This window comes from Rhineura floridana, chromosome 5, assembly GCF_030035675.1.
Source record: "Rhineura floridana isolate rRhiFlo1 chromosome 5, rRhiFlo1.hap2, whole genome shotgun sequence".
Taxonomy (NCBI): Eukaryota; Metazoa; Chordata; class Lepidosauria; order Squamata; family Rhineuridae; genus Rhineura; species Rhineura floridana.
This window is the reverse complement of record NC_084484.1, coordinates 179,312,364-179,333,524: the sequence shown is the minus strand read 5'-3', so window position 1 is coordinate 179,333,524 and position 21,161 is coordinate 179,312,364. Positions and strand designations below refer to the sequence as shown.

The 21,161-nt window shown below is 46.8% G+C and overlaps 1 protein-coding gene across 1 annotated transcript in view; it reads right to left on the bottom strand.

The window, feature by feature from the left end:
- The window catches only part of GAB2 (GRB2 associated binding protein 2), a 200,602-nt gene extending 182,385 nt beyond the window's left edge, over positions 1-18,217 (bottom strand). The window contains exon 1 of the mRNA XM_061628982.1: positions 17,605-18,217. Within this exon, the coding sequence (XP_061484966.1) occupies positions 17,605-17,679 (75 nt within the window). The 5' untranslated portion in view covers positions 17,680-18,217. The remainder of the gene's footprint in view (positions 1-17,604) is intronic.
- Positions 18,218-21,161: the final 2,944 nt, after the last annotated feature.

The following is a 21,161-nucleotide window of genomic DNA, read 5'->3' as shown; positions in this document are numbered from 1 at the left end:
TTTTGTTAGGTAATAATGACATCATCCAAACATTCCCATTTGGCTGCCAGAACACCGGGTGCTTAAGACACGATGATGCTAGACCAAACAATCAGTGAGTTCACTACTACAGAGCTCAGAAACAAAAACTCTTCCAATTTGGTAATCCAACATCAAAGGTGGTCCCAGTGCAAAAGTCCAGGCCTGGCTCATACGCCTCAACCCTCTCTGCCAGTCTCCTCCCTCCCCCAGCACAATTTTCCCTGCAAGGAGAGGAGAACTGGTGGCAGAGAGGGCTTGGTTCTGACGGAGGAAAGGCCTTGAAGGTTTTGTCCTTGAGGTCTGAATGCTTCTGAGGAAGCTCAAGGGCCTCTTTGCCTCCTGGGATGCACAGGACCTGTCCGTTTTCCTTTAGCTCCAAATTTCAATGAAAGGGGGCACTGAAAACTGGGAACAAGGTCCGGCATTAAGGATGAGGTCTGCAAGGGATCTCCCAGATTGCCAGCCCCCCTCACAAGGTGACAGAGCCCTGCTGCCCCTTACACATTGGCTATAATATAGGTGGGGAACCTCTAGACAACTGCAAGCCAAGTGGTGAGTGGGCTTGCATGTTCCAGTGAACTCTATGATTGATGCCATCGGGAGGCATGTACTCCCAGCAGGGTCACCCATGGCAGTAAGGTCAAGGGAGAGGAACCAGACAAAGAACAATCCAAGAAAGTCCTCAACAGCAGAACAGGCGGAGGATAACAATGTGTATATTACGACGGTTATGAAGGCGGATGAAGGCTGCAGCAGATAAAAGACTTCCAATCATCGTGGTACCCATGCCATTGGATCAAAGCCTTTTTCTGTCAAGATTGTGTGTTGATCATCGTGCACCGATCTCCCCACATAAAACAAATTCACACGCAGGCATCTTCCAAGCAAACCAAAACCTTATCTTGGAAGACAATCTTACTCGGCCACGAGTGATCACCAATGAATGAGAACAAATTAAACCAGAACTGTCACTAGAAGCCAAAATGATGAAACTGGGGTTATTATACTTTGGACACATCATGAGAAGACATGATTCACTAGAAAAGACAATAATGCTGGGGGAAACTGAAGGGAGTAGAAAAAGAGGAAGGCCAAACAACAGTTGGATTGATTCTATAAAGGAAGCCACAGACCTGAACTTACAAGATCTGAACAGGGTGGTTCACGACAGATGCTGTTGGAGGTCGCTGATTCATAGGGCCATCGTAAGTCGAAATCGACTTGAAGGCACATAACAGCTACAAAAATACACATCCACACTTCTTCTAACCCTTTCTCTACCTGCTCTAAATCTCTTGCCTCCACACTTTCAAAAATATACAATAAGGAGCTTATTTTTTAAAATAAGGAATTCATATCGAAATGTGCAAACTGAACACATTGGTGTGCATGTGCAAACACACACCTCAAAAGCAAAATAACCCCATATGCATCCTATTGCTTTGCCTAAGATATTCTTGAGTGCAGAACATGTTTTTTTTCCTTGGCACACATTTTGAACTTCCAAGAGAAGCGCAGCTGAAAGCAGCCAACTCAGGGAGGAAGGATGTCACGTGAGGAGAACAAAAATATTCCATACATCGTTATGATGTCTCCTAGGTTTCAGGGATATTACCAATGGTCCCACGAGCCTTCTATTTTTACGGCTGCTTTCCAAAAAAGATTATCTCTTGCCTCACAGCGACACAAGTCAAAGACAGCCCGATTTCACAGCTTCCTCGTCCCATTTTTTTTCCCACATACCCAGAGCTGCATTTCTCAAAAATGTGCTGGCTGGCAGCCCTGGGAAAACTCGCTGTGCAAATCAGGCAATTATTCTACACGAGCACACCAAAAAGCTCCTTTTTAGCTCTCTCCAATGGCCTGGAGAAAGTTGTGCGACTCATGCGGTGATCCACTGCATTGCACATGATGAACGAAAGATGTCATGTTACAGCACACAGATGTAGCAGGCTCCTACTGGGAGGAAGGGTGGGATATAAATCTAATAAATAAATAATAATAATTGTGTATAAAGCAGCCACAGAAGGCTCTTCACCTGTGATGTAAGCTGGGCTGATACCCAGGCATTGCAACTCATGTTAGAAATCATGTAGCCAGAGATGGAACACTGAATCAGACTTTTGTCCCTGCTTTAGGGATCGGGATGGGGTGGGGTTGTCCACTTTCCCTTCTTTTAAAAAAGAAGCATCTGTGTGTTTACATCAGGGGTGGGGAACATGTGCCCCTCCAGATGTTGCTGGAATATGACTCCCATCATTCCTGATCATCGTGGCTTCAAATTCGTTAAGGTGGCGGTTGGAATTGGGCAGGCTGTGTTCAGGTGCCAACGCCACATGGCTCCATGGGTGCCCTCTTTACCCAAATCTTCCTTAGACCAGCATATCTGAAAACCTGCCTAAAGTCCTGTTCTCAAGCACTGGCCCAAAGAATGGGAATAGTAGGCTTGTTTTGAGAACAGCAAAACTGCCACTTGTCTTCGCTCTAAGATCTCACAATATAGCAACCAAACACCCAATGGAGTGTGATCTACAAGCAGTCTGCGCACGACATCCACAGGCACCTGCGCTAATTAAGAAACTTACTGCTGACGAGACAGAAGCCGACACGCACAGTTCCCATCTACCTGCTGCCGTAGATCACCCAGCTACACGTGTCTCCAAGCATTTCTTAGGCTCACGGAAAGTCATGTTCATTTTTAGCTCTGGATACATTACTCACAAAGACCGTGCTGCTAAGCATAAATGATTTATCTTCCTCTCGAGTCAGCGTGCCCTATAAAGGCATTTAAGGACAAGCAGTGGTGCATATAATGGAGATAATGCAAGGGAACCTCTCTCAGGGCTCCTCCAAATGACCTGCATTCAGTGTTTATCCTGATTTGCTTGCACAAACGCTTACAGGGTGGTTAGGTCTTTCGTGAGCATTCATGCCGATTTGTTTATAGGCCAGTTACACAACAATGAACATTCATCCAGATTCACTTGCAGGGTGTTCCCATGCCTCATCTATTTATCCCAGACTTTTCAACGCATCTCCCTGTCCCTTCCCAACCCTCAACAAGTCTGGTTTGTTTTTTTTAAGTGGATTTGTTATACTAGGGGCGACAGAGCGCTTTAATCCAGACAGACAGATGCTCTCTGGCAAAGGAGGGTCTTCCCCAGCATCTCCTACCCAACCTTTCCCCTCCTTTTCTATTTAACCTAGAAATGTCATGATTCAACCTGGGACTTTGTGTAGAAACACACTCGCTGTTCTGTCAGTTCCAGTGCGTCTCCACCTCTCCCTTCTGAAAATGGGGACGATGCTAGTCAAACCCCGTCCTTTTTTACTGTAAAACCTGGTCGGATCAACTTGAGCGTTTGTTGTTTTTTTAAAAAAAAATCAGCTTCAAAGAGATTTCACAACTGAGTGGCAGATCAACCTATTGCTCCTCTACGTGTGGCTAATGGAAACGCTTTGATCTGGCAACCAGTGTGTTTCTACCCTTTCTATGGCCACATCTGCACGATACTTTTAAAGCACTAGCATACCACTGTAAACAGTCATGGCTTCCCTCAAAGAATCCTGGGAACTGTAGCTTGTCCAAGGTTCTGAGGATTGTCAGGAGACCCCTTTTTTCCTCGAAGGGCAATAATTCTCAAAGTGGTTAACAACCAGGCCTTCTTGTGATGGATCTCTGGAAAGGATACTCACGCAGCATGAATGGTGCTATCCCATCCCTGGGACGCTATGCAATAGCTGACACAGAGGCAAAACGTGGCAATTGTGGCTTGTCTGTGGGAAGGGCCACAGCTCAGTTGCAAAGCATCTGCTCTGCATGCAAAAGGTCCCAGGTTCAATCCCAGGCATCTGCACATACTGGTGCAAAGTGCAAGTCTGGCTGGGTCATGCAAAATGTGACATCTTTGCAAACTCTGTTTTGGTTAAACCAAGTTTCTAGGACTATTATTGCAAACCCTGGATTTTTTTTTGTCAGCTGGGTGCTAGAATCCCAGTTTTGCTATTCCTAGTGGTTTTCATTGCTAACGAATTCACATGGATTTAAAAATTCACAGTGTAACATTTTCCACGTGAACTCCCACAGATTTTCTTCCACAAAAACACACTTTTAAATCTCTTCCATGAAGGAAGCACAGTTGGAATCGGTCCCTGGCCATACAGCTTCCGACGTGATTGACATTTCTGTATTCTTTTCCTCTCATTTAAAAAATCAAAATATATTTTTGGCAGCTTTTGCACATTCTGCTCATGAATTTGCTCCCAGACCTGCAGGAAGCAAGGAGCGAAAACATCACTTTTGAATAGTATGGTTGATTGTGCTTCAACTTCTCCATCCCTAGCTCTCCTCTCTTCCCTCTCTAGCTCCCCTTGCACTGCGTAGGCTGTCCATGCAGTCAGTTTTGAATTTCCAATGGGAAGAGCGCAGGATGATACCCAAATGAAGAAGCTCATTGTTTCGCAGGTCAAGGATCAGGGATGTGATGTCAGGATGTTGGGGAGCAAAATGAGCAGCTGTGTTCCATCATCTCCTCTTCTGCACAGCCACGTGAGTAGCTGTCGGGCAGTGTTGCAAAACAGTGCACAGACCAGTTGGAGCAAATAACGCTCCCTACATCAGCCTTTGCCAACCTGGTACCCTCCAGATGTTTTGGACTACAACTCCAATCAGCCCCAGGCAACACAACTGACGGGAACCTAAGAAGAGTGTGACTTATGGCTCATCTACTCCAGCATCCTGCTGTCAGGTGACCAGCCAGATGCCACTGCCACACCTGACCACAACAACACCCTCCCTACTTGGGATTCCCAGCAACTACCATCCAGAGGCATACTACCTCCGACACTGGAGGTAAAACAGGAGGTCACGGTGTGTCAGGGAAAAGGATAAACTGTATACTGTGCATTTATTTATTTATTACATTTACATCCACCTTTCGTCCAAGGAGCTCAAGGTGGCATACAAAACAGGGCTCCTCCCTCTCCATTTTATCCTCACAACAACCCTGTGAAGTAGGTTAGGCTGAGAGAGAGTGACCGGCCCAAGGTCACCCAGTGAGCTTCACAGCCGAGTGAGGATTCCAACCCTGTTCTCCCAGGTCCCAGTCCGACACTTGAACCACTACACCACGCTGGTGGAGAATCTTCTCTGGATAGGGCATGGTTTTCCATTTGCTTTTGTTGTGAGAATTCATCTGGAAATGGACTACCTTCAAGTCGATCCCGACTTATGGCGACCCTGTGAATCGGGTTTTCATGGTAAGCAGTATTCAGAGGGGGTTTACCACTGTCTTCCTCTGAGGCTGAGAGGCAGTGACTGGCCCAAGGTCACCCAGTGAGCTTCATGGCTGTGGGGGGATTCGAACCCTGGTCTCCCAGGTCGTAATCCAATACCTTAACCACTATGCCACACTAGCTGCTATTAAGAACGTAAGAAAAGCCATGCTGCATCAAGTCCATCTGCAAGCAGGACCTGGTTACGACAGCACCCTCCCCGCTTGAGATTCCCAGTAACTGGCGTGTGGAGGCAGAACATAGCTATCAGTGGCTACTAGGCACAATGGCTTTGAGGAGTTGTAGTTCAAAATGTCTGGAGGGCATCAGACTGGCAAAAGCCAGAGTAAATGGATACATCCTAGTCTGCATCTGTCCTGGAATTGTTTTTGGATGTTTTAATTGTTTTATCATTTGTGTGTTTGCAACAGGAGGATGACCCGGCCGAAGGTTAGGGTTCCTATGTTCTTGCTTTCAGACTGACCAAACATCAGAAAACCAGGTGGGGAGTATGTGGTCCTCCAGATGTTGGTGGGAGCCCACCTCGCGTTTCCCAGCCAGGGTGGCCAGTGGTCAGGGAGCTGAAGCCCAAAGACATCTGCAGGACATCAAGAAGCCAGATTTCAGCTGAACATCAGGAAAAACTTCCTAACTGTTAGAGCCATAGGACAATGGAACCAATTACCTAGAGTGGTAGTGGGCTCTCCAACACTGGAGGCATTCAAGAGGCAGCTGGACAGCCATCTGTCAGGAATGCTTTGATTTGGATCCCTGCATTGAACAGGGGGTTGGACTTGATGAGCTTATAGGCCCCTTCCAACTCTACTATTCTATGATTCTATGATCCAGAAGGATAAATCAGCAGCAGAATTTTTATTTTTTAAAAAAGCTTGGCTTTAGTAATATTGATTTTGTAAATGACTGTTATTGTTGTAAGGTGCTTCGGGGAGGCCTTGCTTGGAAAAACAGCATATAAATATTTTAAAAATAAATCTATTCACAACCACCACATTTCTACAGACTTTCAAATGTGTACAGTGTTTCACAAGCATCACCTACTGTTATAACCCTTACAACAATCCTGTAAGGTAGGTCAGTACTGATTTTCCCCATAGAACAAGGCTGAAGCGGGGGAGGGGGGGAGAATAGCTCACCAAAGGCCACATAACAAATTTGTGGCAGGACTGAGAATCAACCCGGGAAATACCTGACTCATAAGGCAATCTCTTAACCATTATACTACACCAGCTCCTTCTTACACGCACCTGATTTCAAAAACTGGCAACTCATTTCTCCAAAATGCGTCTTACCAACCTCTTCTTCCCTCCTGTTTGGACTACTGTCATTTTCCGGCACTACCTGACCCCCTTTCCTTGCATCTGCCATTTTGCTACGCAGCTTTGCCAGGGGGGATGTGACTGTTGCAGTTGAGGATGACACGGTCAAGAGGCAGTATGCTCTTGAATACCAGTTGCTGGGGGTCACAGGTGGGGGGAGTGCTATTGCACCCAGGTCCTGTTTGTGGGCTTCCCAGAGACATCGGGTTAGCCACTGTGAGAGAACAGGATGCTGGACCTTTGCCCTGATCTTACAGGGCTCTTATCATTTTTATGTGACTATGCAATTCAAATTTTGCAGGAAGGTGTTCCTACATGAATTTGATGCTCTCCTGACTTCAAAACAAGTGCAACCACGCGTGCCCCTTTTCGTGCAAAATAACACATGCTCAAACATTTAACACCCTTCCCTTGGATGGTAGCCATGAGATAAAAAAACAATTTTTGCATAAACCCATCCATCCTCAGCAAGTTATTTGCATAAAAGTCAACAGAGTGGCATTTTTGCAAACAACTCGATTTACAAATGTTAACAAGTAATTGTTTTGGGATTGAAGGCTTTCAAAGAGAATGCTTTCTCTATTATTATGCATTATTGAACTCTTCACTTTTTTTTTTTAAAGGAACACCCACACATTTGAATCCTGTGAATTCAACTGGGTTTTACTGTGACAAGAGTTACAGTGTGAAAGAATCACAAGTCTGTATTTTCACAGAAAGGAAGGACTGCAGTTTATTCTTTGTGAGAAAGCCTAATGGAATTAGTGGGTCTACTTCTCAGGGAACTTCAGGTTGCAAATGTGGTTAGAACATAAAAAGAGCCCTGCTTGATCCGGCCAGTGGCCCATCTAGTCCACAGTGGCCAACCAGATGCCCATGGGAAGCCCGCAAGCAGGACCTGAGTGGTTTTTGTTCTGCACATCGTTTGGAATGGGTTACTCTTCCCAACCTAGCACCCTGCAGATGATTTGAACCAGTCTAAAACATCTGCAAGGCACCAGGCTGGGGAAGTCTGGTTTAAAGCAAATTTGGGGCAGATCCAGTAGATGAGCAGAATACTTTATTTCAGGAATTGATGGGTGTGCTGCGATGGCTTTGGAAGAACTGAATTTGAACAAAAAAAATCACTGTTCCATGCTTGGGCTGGCCCTTTCATTTGGCAGAGTGGAGCGGCTGCCTCAGACAGTTGATTCTGGATTTTGATGAAATGACAGAAAATAATTATTATTACTTTGCTTTTCTGCCAGGAAGGGGGAAGGGAAACTTGTGCAATTTTCTGCCTCAGATCAGAGGTCAAAACAGCATGGCTAGCCCTGCGTAGGATGCACCTTAATTTTGTGTGTGTGTGAGAGATTTTTTTTGGGGGGGGGAGAGCAGGAGTGCCATTTGCTGCTGTGCAATTTCCTGGTCCAGTCCAGATCTAAGCTAACTAATCCCCAGTTCCCTCAACCTGCCCTCCATGCTAGACCCTGCTCATTGACAATGCTGCTCTTTCTGGAGCACAGCCACGCTCTCAGCATCCACAAAAGGCTCAGCCATCTTTCAAGAACCAGACCAAAAGCACGCCACTTATTTTGACATTTGGAAGGCCCGGCTGTAAAGAAAGCGTCCGGTGGGTTCTGCCTTTATGGCTCGCTGTCACTGTTTGATTTCCCCAACCCCGGCTGTAACAATAGCACTTTGAGAGCCCTTTGCATCTTCAAAGAGTTCAACGGGCACTAAATAATTGATGCTAATGACAAAAGCACTCCAACTCCTTCCCCCTCCCCGTCTCTCCGAAAAGGAAAGGAACTAGTGGATGTGTGGCTGTAGACTGCCAATCCATCAGTGGCAAAGGTCTTTTATATTTAAAAAAATGAATGAAAGAAAGAAGAGAAAGTGATAAAGGAAGAGATCAAAAGACAAAGGAGAAGTGGGCGGAGGGAGGGAGGATGAGAACATCTTGCTGTAAAATCTCAGGAGCAACCTTCAAGAAAAGGTAATTAATTTGCTTGGCTAGACAGGTGTGGAAGCCAATTATGCCTGCCTACTCCTACACACCCCAGCCACCATGGCCACTGGATTGGGCTGATGGGAGTTGTAGTTCAAAAAAGTAACTTTTCCAAGCTCTGCCATTTACTGCCACCACTAGCCACTTCCTCATTTCACGAATGGATCTAATTCTAGAGGCCAACTTCTTACCCAAGGATTTTCATCGCGCTTCTGCCTCACCCACCTCCCAACCTGTCTGGAGGTCATCATATACCCAGAGGGATCTCATGGGATTTTTCTTGGAGCTTGCAAATATTTTAAGATAGGAACAAAAGGAAAGAGAATGGGTGTCAGATGACACTTGACCAGCACAGTGTTTCCAACCCCTGCCTGCCTCGTATAAATTTTAACTTGCAGAGGAGAAACAACAGGTGAGTAAAGGATGCTCCAGGCCCCCTCTCCAAATGCTCTGGGTTCCAAGGCAGGTTTTACACAGTGTTGTTTCGAGGCCGGAAGAGAGTTTGGTTGGAGGGAATGTAAGCTGGAAGGGGGAGAGGTTGCAAGGGGAAATTGGTGGATACAGGTAGTTAAGCATATACACAATTATTCTCTGGAGATGCTCTTTTTCTCAGTCCAGGGTATGCGCAAAGCTCTCCTCCAACACCACATTTCAAATGAGTTGATTTTTCTCTAATCCGCTTTTTTCATTGTCCAACTTTCACATCCATACATAGAGATTGGGAATACCATGGTCTGAATGATCCTCACTTTAGTGTTCAGGGATACATCTTTACATTTGAGGACCTCTTCTAGTTCTCTCATAGCTGCCCTCCCCAGTCCTAGCCTTCTTCTGATTTCTTGACTATTGTCTCCATTTTGGTTAATGACTGTGCCGAGGTATTGATAATCCTTGACAAGTTCAATGTCCTCATTGTCAACATCTGCATAAAACCTACAATGTCCCTTTGTGTTATACAGCACAGTGAACTGTCAAGGAGACCATTTCTTACTTCCTCACCCTCTAAATTCTGCTGCGACTGATGCGTAACTTGTGATGCATCCATGGTTTTATGTTGCATTGCAACTGATTTGCAATTTCCTATTGATCACAGCACTATGACTGAGAATCCCGCATACATACCAGAACTGGAGAGCACTGGCAACATTCCTTCCTTGCCATCTTTTGCTAGCATGGGCATGGCCACCTAGGTAACAGATGGGTGGGCAACTGTCCCAGGCACCTGTTTCGGTTGCAACATCACGCATGCAAAAGTACCCGTGCGGTTTTGGCCTTCTTCTACATATGGGTGGAGAACCGTTTGCAGCCCAAGGAGTACATTTTTTCTGGGCAACCTGCCAAGGAGGACCCACTTGCCAGCGATGACTAGGGCCAGAGACAACAGTGGGCAGAGCAAAATGTAACAAAATACCCACAAATTTTTACCATTGAATATTATTTATTTATTTTATTTGTATCCCGCCCTTCCTCCCAGCAGGAGCCCAGGGCGGCAAACAAAGCACTAAAACACTTTAAAACATCATAAAAACAGATCTTAAAATACATTAAAACGAAACAGCATTAGAAACATTTTAAAAAAACCTTTTAAAAGGGTTAAAAACATTATTAAAAAACATATTAAACAATTCTGACACAGACGCAGACTGGGATAGGCCTCAACTTAAAAGGCTTGTTGAAAGAGGAAAGTCTTCAAAAGGCGCCAAAAAGATAGCAAAGCCTGTCTAATATTCCAAGTGAGGGAATTCCACAGGGTAGGTGCCGCCACACTAAAGGTCCGTTTCCTATGTTGTGCAGAACGAACCTCCCAATAAGATGGTATCTGCAGGAGGCCCTCACCTGCAGAGCACAGTGATCGACTGGGCATATAAGGGGTAAGACGGTCTTTCAGGTGTCCTGGTCCCAAGCTGTATAGGGCTTTGTACGTCAAAACTAGAACCTTGAACTTGGCCCGGTAGCAAATGGGCAGCCAGTGCAATTCTTTCAGCAGCAGAGTGACATGTTGGCGATACCCTGCTCCAGTGAGCAGTCTCGCCGCTGCATTTTGCACCAGCTGCAGCTTCCGTACCAACCTCAAGGGCAGCCCCACATAGAGTGCATTACAGTAATCCAGCCTAGAGGTTACCAGTGCGTGGACAACAGTGGTCAGGCTATCCAAGGCTAGTTTGGTGGTTCCCCAACTTTTCCCCCCACACGGACCATTTGAAAATTGCCAGTGGTCTTCGCAGACCACTTAATTACTTTTCACCCTGTTTTAGCAACTGTAATGCACTGTGCTAGATGCTGTATGGTTTTCAATTATTCAATTATTCAATTTCAATAATATTACTATTATTGCTTCTTTTATTTCTTACATGGCATCTTAGTAGGGGTGCAGTCGTACAGGGACTCTTAGACCCTTTTCTTTTTTGGGAACAGGGTCCCTGTGTCTCCAGCATCCTACAACCTAATCAGCGTGAAAGGCGAAGCGTATTCGCCACTAAGAACCTTTTAACATGCTTCCTTGACCTTTCCTGCTGATTGGAACCAATCAGAATGAAAAGAGGTGAGTCAGCCACCGAGAAGACTCTTCTCAGTAGCTAACAATCTCCCCTTTCATGCTGATTGGCTCCTAGGGATGTCTGTCGTTGTGAGAGAAGGTATTAGCAAGGACTTCATTCTCAACCCAGCAGCAAACGTAAACAAAGGGATGGGAGGGGGGCGTGGTTGTGACGATCATGAAGGGACCCTGCACTTCTGAATTTGCCACTAGACTGCTGCATCTTATTGCCTTACAATTTGCATTCCATTAAACTCAAATTGTAATACTGTAAAATACAATGTAAGAAATAAAGTGATGCAATAAAAATACTATTAAAAAATCAAACAGGAATGTTTAGGGCCCACAGACCACAGACCACCTGAATGAAGCTCAGGGACCACTGGTGGTCAACAAACACCAGTTTGGCAACCCCTGGCCTAGTTTCTACACACGCTTCTCTCTATCCTCCATCCAGACATGGAAGAAGCATTATCAGAAGTTCAAGGACCTGTGTCAGCCAGGCAAAAACACTCAAGGAGTCTGCAATACAGGGCCAGGGAGGGGTGTGAGTTCCTGAGAGGCCTGGTGGGCGGCATTCAGGCCCCAGTTGCTGTGGAATTCACTCCCAGAAGATGCAGTGATGGCCCCAAACTTGGATGGCTTTAAAGGGGGGATAAATTCATGGAGGACAAGGCTATCAATGGCTACTAGGCCACAATAGATGTGATCTCCCTCCACTGTCGGAGGCAGTATGCTTCTGAATACCAGTTGCTTGAAACCATACAAGGGGAGAGTGTCTGTTGCACTCATGTCCTTGTTGCCGGCTTTCCATGGGAACCTGGTTGGCCACTGTGAGAACAAGACGATGGACTAGATGGACCTCTGGCCTTCTCCAATTGCAGGGCTCTTGTGTTATTACGTTCCCCATGGGATGCATCCAATATGCCCAGTGTATATTGCGGAGGACCATGACGCAGCAAATATAGTTTGATTCCCCTGTTACTCCATGTCTTCCAGTTCCTGGAAGGAGGTGGGTCAACCTTGGCCGGATGCCACCCACAAGTCATTAGAGGAAGGTAGAATTCTGGGGCTGTGCAGCTTCAAGTTACAAGGGGTTTCATTTTTGAAAGCTCCCCCAGCACAAACATCAAGGGCTACACTAAACCTTCATCCCCAACGCCTGAGTTTGCTACACTGTGGATGTATAATTTTTAATGTGGGGGAGAATACAGGTGTGTAACCCAAGGCCTTCCTGCTGCTGTTGGACTACAACTCCCATCAGCCCCCGCCAGCATGGCCAACTGTCAGGGATGATAGGAGTTGTAGTCTCCAGCCATGGATCACTTCAATTGCCCCCTTTCTGTTCTGTTCTCCAGCGCTATAATATCTTTTCTGAGATGCAGCAACCAGAACTGTACACTGTACAAGTGTGGTCACGCCATAGACGTATAAAGGCATGACAATATTGGCAGTTTTAGTTTCGATCCCTTTCATAACGAAGCTTAGACTGACAGAATTCACAGCCAGTGACGCATCTTTAACTAATAGCATCAGAGACTCAGCAATTTCATCAGTCGCCCAAGGTGGTGCAATTTCACCATTGGTGGTGGAGTCACGCCAGCCAGGAGGCAGATTTTGCAGATTGCCGATTCATAATACAGTAGGGCCCTGCTTTCCGGCGTTCCGCTGATGCAGCGGCTTTCAATCAGGGAAATTCCCCGTTTTAAATCAGATTTTGCCGTTTTGCATCATTTTTGCACGGCGCGACCCATTATAGTCAATGGGTTCCGCTTTACGGCGATTTCCACCTTACGGTGGGGGCCTGGTCCCTAACCCGCCGTATAAGCGGCCCCTACTGTACCTCATACCTAAGGCCCTTCCTGCACCTGCGGCTGTTGTGGATCAAGATGTTCCAGACCCCCATACCGGGATGGAAAGAAAGAGGGAGAAAGAACTGGGGTTTGTGGAGACAGCCCTTTGCTCCTTTTATGATGGGAACATGGCCTGAGAGTGGATGTGCATTTATTTATTATTTATTTATTTATTTTATTACATTTTTAGACCGCCCTATAGCAATAAGCTCCCAGGGCGGTGTACAGCATAATAAAACAGGTTAAAATACAAAAACACAATAAAACATAATTAAAAATTTTCAATTTTAAATTCAAATTTTTAAAATTTTTAAGATTTTTAAAATGCCTGGGCGAAGAGGTAGGTCTTTACCTGGCGCCGAAAAGATAGCAAAGAAGGCGCCAGGCGTATCTCATCAGGGAGGGCGTTCCATAGTTCGGGGGCCACCACTGAGAAGGCCCTAGCTCTAGTTATCGTTCTCCGTGCCTCCCTATGAGATGAGATGTGCATCTCATTCAGTGTTCAACATTGTACAACAGCACACAAGATGTTTATGATCCTTAGAATCCTTGGCTCACAGGACACCCCTAAACACCCCCCAGGTAAGCATCCAATGGTTCTTCCAACTAGAGCACATGACAGGCTCGCCCACACTTCCATTTAATCTGTAATGTTAACCCCCTCATGTCTCCATCAATTCACCCTCATCCATATGACACTGTCCTCCAATCACTGCCTTTCCACATTTTCCACTCCCTTAATCCAGATTTTTCTCATACCAGGTATACTCCGAAAAGGAGAGAGAGCAATTACAACCCATTGCTAAGGAGGGAGCCCAGTTGCTTTGACCACATGCTTTGTATTCCATGTGGGTGGTTTTAACTCCGCCTCCTTCCACGCCTTCCGCTTCTGTTGGGTTCTTATTGGCTCCCCTTCTCCCTCTGTTATCTGAGCCAAAACACAATGAGATGGGGAGAAAACAGGATCTCAGGGGCTGGCTGCTCTTGTCTACCCGTCCTCCCCCATTTCTGCTGTGGACTCACAGAAGGAGGGGTGATGGGGGTAGAGGCAGGCAAATAGCAAAAGAGCAAAGTAAACAAAAAAAGGGCACGCCTACAAGTATGGATGGGGGAGGAAAGTTTGAAGGATCAAGTTTGGACTACCTGGGGACAATCTGGAATAAGGAAGATGTGGATTTTTAGCCATTATACACGACAGCATGGATGAGCCCAACAAGTCAGAAACTAGAGGAATAACAGTGCAATTCTATTTGGATATGCGCACCTGTTGTTTAATGGACACACACGCACGGGGTGGGAGGGAGATGACTTCAGAAGACACCGTTGCTCAGCCTAGACCCTGCAAAAGCCAATCAGTGATCACCTCTAGAGGAACTTGCAGCTACACAGCAAACTTCACCTGCTGAGTTTTTGCTCAACAACTAAATGTTGGGAGAGAGAAGTGACAAACTTCTCAGGGAATGGGGGCAGGGAGTGGAGGGATTTTCACAAATGCATCTTGAACTCTCTCCAACAAGGGTGGAGAATCCAGGGCCTTCCAGATAATGTTGGATTCTCATAATTCCCCATCATTAGCCATGCTGGCTGGAGCTGTTGAGACATGCATTCCAACAACATCTTTATTATTTGTTTATTTATTTATTAAATGTATATTCTGCCTTTCCTCCCAGAAGGTGCCCAGGGCGGCAAACAAAACACTGAAAACATCTTACAAACAAAAAACGTTGAAAACACATTAAAACAAAACATCTTCAAAAAAAAAGCTTTACAAACTCCTTAAAAAGCAATTTCAGCACAGACGCAGACTGGGATAAGGTCTCAACTTAAAAGGCTTGTTGAAAGAGGAAGGTCTTCAATAGGCACCGAAAAGATAACAGAGATGGCGCCTGTCCAATATTTAAGGGGAGGGAATTCCACAAGGTAGGTGCCACCACACTAAAGGTCCATTTCCTATGTTGTACGGAACGGACCTCCTGATATGATGGTATCTGCAGGAGGCCCTCAGCTGCAGAGCACAGTGATCGACTGGGTATATAAGGGGTAAGACGGTCTTTCAGGTATCCTGGTCCCAAGCTGTATAGGGCTTTGTACACCAAAACCAGAGCCTTGAACTTGGCCCAGAACCTAATGGGCAGCCAGTGCAATTCTTTCATCAGTGGGGTGACATGTTGGTGATATCCTGCCCCAGTGAGCAGTCACACCCTCACAATTTTTAAGGCCCCAGATCCCTCACCCCTGCTCTACAAGATGCCTGATGGGCAGTTGAATGTGTGAACAGTCTCCATTGTAAAGCACCACAGTTTGGGGGTGACCTTGTGGCACTACTAAGCAAATTTGATGTGTGGGTCTTTGACTAATTCACAACTGCTCTTGATGCAGAGGTGAACATACACGTGTCATGGACAGAAGAATGTGCTCGTGTACTAGACCGCAGATTTTGGGAGGGGGGCTTCGCATGGCCCAGAAATAAACTGTTATATCCAGGGGTGTAGTCATCCGGGATCTTGGGGTGTGTGTCTTAGACCCTTTTTTTGGGGGGGGAGCAGGGTCCCAATGTCACCAGCATCCTACAAGCCACTCAGCACGAAAGGGGAGCATCTTAGCCACCAAGAGTCTTCTAACATGCTGCCTTGTCTTTCCTGCCAATTGGAGCAAAACAGAATGAAAGGAGGTGAGTGTGCCACTGAGAAGACTCTTCTCAGCAGCTAATATTCTCCCCTTTCGTGCTGATTGGCTCCTAGGGACATCTGTTGTTGTGGGATAAGACATTAACAAGGATCTGATTCTCAACCCAGCAACAAAAAAAGGGGGAGGTAGTGGTTAAGGTGTTGGACTACTACCTGAGAGACCAGGGTTCGAATCCCTACATAGCCATGAAGCTCACTGGGTGACCTTGGGCCAGTCCCTGCCTCTCAGATTCATGAAGACCTAGGGTCGCCATAAGTCAGAATCGACTTGAAGGCAGTATTTACATTTAGCTTGGCTGTGGCCAGCATGAAGGGACCCTGCACTTCTGAATTTGCCAATACACTACTGATTATATCTATAAACAGTCTGAAGCTTGAGCCCGAATTGGCCGACTCAGCGGCAGGTTCGGGTTTGCTCCGCGTCACGTGTGAAACTGTCCCCAGGACCAGGCAAACTAAACACCTCAAGGAACCTGCTGCTTGCGTCACTTCGACCGCCCACACAGGCGGGGAAAGCTTCTCTCTCTCTCCTTCGCGGGTGCATTTACAGCCGAGGCCGCTAGAGGGGAGAGAGGAGGAGACTAGCCGCAGACACACTCCCGGAGCGCTCAAACCCAAACAACAAAAACACGCCACCCATGCCGGGGCCGCTCCCAGCCAGCACCTGTAGCAGCCGGTGCAACACAGCCCCGGGCCAGGGAACAGGCCAAAGCCTTCTCCTCCCAGGACGCGCGGGCGGTTGCCGAGTCCAACGCCACCGACGGCGACGCCCAACGCCGCTTTGATCCCCTGCTCCGCCCCGATCTCCACGGCCGCGACTCTGGAGCCGCTCCGGTGTGCCGGGGGAAGGGAGGTGTGTATCGACCCCTCCCCACCTCCAGCAACGGCACCAGAAAAAAATGTCTTGGGGGGGCATAGAAGGGGCAAAGTATAGTTCTCGGTGGGTGAAATATACTAGGTGGGGGGCGAGCTCCTTGTTTTGGGGGCGCTTGACCCCCGCCTACCTACCCCAAAACCGCCCGGTTATTAAAGTTCTTTTTTAAAAGTCACTGAAAATGTTGCTAAAAAAAAAACAATTGAAAGACGCGGTCGACCCAAGCAGTGTCTAGCGTTTTGTTCATTGCCGTGCACCTGCTCAACCAGTTCCCTGATCCGAATTCGCACGTCTCGAAATCTCGAAAACCAGCGGCAAAAAACGAAAACGCGCGCGCCACCCATTAGATGCACTGGAGGGGGAGGAAGGAAAGAGAAACGGCCGAAAATGATAAGTTGCAACATCCATCCCATCTGGGGACACACAAACACACCCATCAACCAATCTAGACCGTCTCCATCCATTTGGGATGCGAGGCTGCGAAGTCACCCCCCCTTCGAGGAAAAAAATGTTCATTTATTTGCAGCTGCACTTGCTCGTCTCCCCCTGCGGGAGCCCCATCTATGTCAGATCGCGGCGAACCGGCAAAACGGGAGCGATCTGGAAGAATCCTGACTCGCCCAGCGAGCGGGCGGCGGCGGCTTTTCCGAGTCTCTAATTTGGGAAGGGAGTCAAGAACAGCAAGAAAGGGGCGCGCAGAGCGATCCTCTCGCTCTCCTAGGAGAGACAGCAGCCAAACCAACCCAGCGCTCCCCCCACCCGGGAATTGGTCCCACCGCCGAGTAACCTTCAACTAAGGGCAAACTGTGCAAGACGGCCGGGGGGGGGGGGTAGAAGGGAGGGAGAGAGCTTGATCCAGGCTTGCCCCGAGCCTTCGCCGCGATACACACACCCCAATCCTGGACTCGCTTCTTTGGCCGCGCCGCACTTTGGCACAGCCGCGCAGCCCCGCTTAAGTCGCAGCTTCCTGCTCTCCCCTTTGGCGCTTTCCATCGCGCGCGCCCCTTTCGCCGCCGCCTCCCCCTTACTTACGTATCTCCTCAACTTCTTCTCGGGGGGCGATTTCCGCAGCCAGCCCGAGCAGACCACCTCGCCGCCGCCGCTCATCCTGAAAGGGCAGAGGCGCGTTTGGCGCCGGCTATCGCGCAGCAGAGGAACCGCCGCCGCCGCACCCTCGGTTGGATCGCCTCTCTCCCAACAGCCGGAGCGGGCATCCGAGCGCGGCAAGGGCCGGTGGGCCTGTCTGCCTGCAAGTGGGCAGGTCGTCGCCGCCGGTGTCCCCCTCTCGCTGCGCCTGGGCACTTTCACAACTGCCCTTCAGCGGCGGCGGGAAGCGGTAGCCCCGCGCTTCCTTCGCCCTCTCCGCCTCCAGCGCAGAGCCATCCGTCCCTGGCTGCTCCGGCGGCTGCTGCTCCTGCCGCCGCCTCCATCTACCGATCACACAGTGGCGTTTCTGTCTGGCTGCACAACCGGCTCGCTGTTATCTTTCGGCTTTATTCGCGAGGGAACCCCCGCTCCTATCCGTCTGTCCGTCCTTCCCGGAGAGGGGAGTCAGATCGTAGCAAGCGTTCTTTTTCTCCCGCTCACAGACACTTCCCAATCGCTTCAGCTGTTCTGAAAACAAGAGACTCCGCTCCCCCTTCTCCTTTTGAACTCTCTCTCTCCCCCCCTTCCCAAAACACACCACGCCTACCTCGCAGGCTTGCAAGGCGCAAAACATACAGGCCGGCTTGTTTGGAAACGCAGCTTGGGAGGGGGCGGGGGAGGCAATTACTACTACTGATGATGACGCTTGGGAAAACAACTCTTATTTTATTACTATTACTACTACTATTATTAGTGATGTTTGGAAAAATATATTTGTTGTTACTACTACTACTACTATTACTACTAGTACTATGAATAATGCTTGAAAAAGGGCAACTATCTTATTCCTTCCACTGTTAATAATGATGCTTGGAAAATAAATATTGTTATTATTACTTCTACTATGAATAATGCTTGGAAAAAGGCAATTCTATTTTATTACTACTATTATTAATGATGCTTGGAAAAATGCTATTATAATTAATAATAATACTATTACCCCTATTACTGTTAATGATGCTTGGGAAAAAGCAATAAATATTACTAGTAGTAATAGTAATTACTATTATTAGTAATTAGGCAATGGTAAACCATCTCTGAATACCTCTTACCATGAAAACCCTATGAACAGAGTATCCAAAATGCAACACGAGATAGTGCTGGAAGATGAGACCCCCAGGTCAGAAGTCACTCACTGAGCTACTGGGGAAGAACAACAGACAAGCACAAGTAGTGCTGTGACTAATGACGCAGCTGGGTCAAAGCCGAATGGAAGCCCAGAGGCAGAAGCGCACAGATGCGAAAGGAGAGTCTGGAGTTGTACAACGCACACAACAGGAACATGGAATGTGAGAAGCATGAACCAGGGAAAGTTAGAAATTGTCAAGCAAGAAATGGAACATATCAACATTACAATACTTGGCATGAATGAATTAAAATGGACGGGAATAGGACACTTTCAATCAGGTAACTACAAAATATTTTATGCAGGAAATGAGAAATTAAGAAGAAACAGTTTTAATAGTGAGTAGTGATGTAGAAGCCAGATTTCAGCTGAACATCAGGAAAAACTTCCTAACTGTTAGAGCCATAGGACAATGGAACCAATTACCTAGAGAGGTAGTGGGCTCTCCAACACTGGAGGCATTCAAGAGGCAGCTGGACAGCCATCTGTCAGGAATGCTTTGATTTGGATCCCTGCATTGAACAGGGGGTTGGACTTGATGAGCTTATAGGCCCCTTCCAACTCTACTATTCTATGATTCTATGATCCAGAAGGATAAATCAGCAGCAGAATTTTTATTTTTTTAAAAAGCTTGGCTTTAGTAATATTGATTTTGTAAATGACTGTTATTGTTGTAAGGTGCTTCGGGGAGGCCTTGCTTGGAAAAACAGCATATAAATATTTTAAAAATAAATCTATTCACAACCACCACATTTCTACAGACTTTCAAATGTGTACAGTGTTTCACAAGCATCACCTACTGTTATAACCCTTACAACAATCCTGTAAGGTAGGTCAGTACTGATTTTCCCCATAGAACAAGGCTGAAGCGGGGGAGGGGGGGAGAATAGCTCACCAAAGGCCACATAACAAATTTGTGGCAGGACTGAGAATCAACCCGGGAAATACCTGACTCATAAGGCAATCTCTTAACCATTATACTACACCAGCTCCTTCTTACACGCACCTGATTTCAAAAACTGGCAACTCATTTCTCCAAAATGCGTCTTACCAGCCTCTTCTTCCCTCCTGTTTGGACTACTGTCATTTTCCGGCACTACCTGACCCCCTTTCCTTGCATCTGCCATTTTGCTACGCAGCTTTGCCAGGGGGGATGTGACTGTTGCAGTTGAGGATGACACGGTCAAGAGGCAGTATGCTCTTGAATACCAGTTGCTGGGGGTCACAGGTGGGGGGAGTGCTATTGCACCCAGGTCCTGTTTGTGGGCTTCCCAGAGACATCGGGTTAGCCACTGTGAGAGAACAGGATGCTGGACCTTTGCCCTGATCTTACAGGGCTCTTATCATTTTTATGTGACTATGCAATTCAAATTTTGCAGGAAGGTGTTCCTACATGAATTTGATGCTCTCCTGACTTCAAAACAAGTGCAACCACGCGTGCCCCTTTTCGTGCAAAATAACACATGCTCAAACATTTAACACCCTTCCCTTGGATGGTAGCCATGAGATAAAAAAACAATTTTTGCATAAACCCATCCATCCTCAGCAAGTTATTTGCATAAAAGTCAACAGAGTGGCATTTTTGCAAACAACTCGATTTACAAATGTTAACAAGTAATTGTTTTGGGATTGAAGGCTTTCAAAGAGAATGCTTTCTCTATTATTATGCATTATTGAACTCTTCACTTTTTTTTTTTAAAGGAACACCCACACATTTGAATCCTGTGAATTCAACTGGGTTTTACTGTGACAAGAGTTACAGTGTGAAAGAATCACAAGTCTGTATTTTCACAGAAAGGAAGGACTGCAGTTTATTCTTTGTGAGAAAGCCTAATGGAATTAGTGGGTCTACTTCTCAGGGAACTTCAGGTTGCAAATGTGGTTAGAACATAAAAAGAGCCCTGCTTGATCCGGCCAGTGGCCCATCTAGTCCACAGTGGCCAACCAGATGCCCATGGGAAGCCCGCAAGCAGGACCTGAGTGGTTTTTGTTCTGCACATCGTTTGGAATGGGTTACTCTTCCCAACCTAGCACCCTGCAGATGATTTGAACCAGTCTAAAACATCTGCAAGGCACCAGGCTGGGGAAGTCTGGTTTAAAGCAAATTTGGGGCAGATCCAGTAGATGAGCAGAATACTTTATTTCAGGAATTGATGGGTGTGCTGCGATGGCTTTGGAAGAACTGAATTTGAACAAAAAAAATCACTGTTCCATGCTTGGGCTGGCCCTTTCATTTGGCAGAGTGGAGCGGCTGCCTCAGACAGTTGATTCTGGATTTTGATGAAATGACAGAAAATAATTATTATTACTTTGCTTT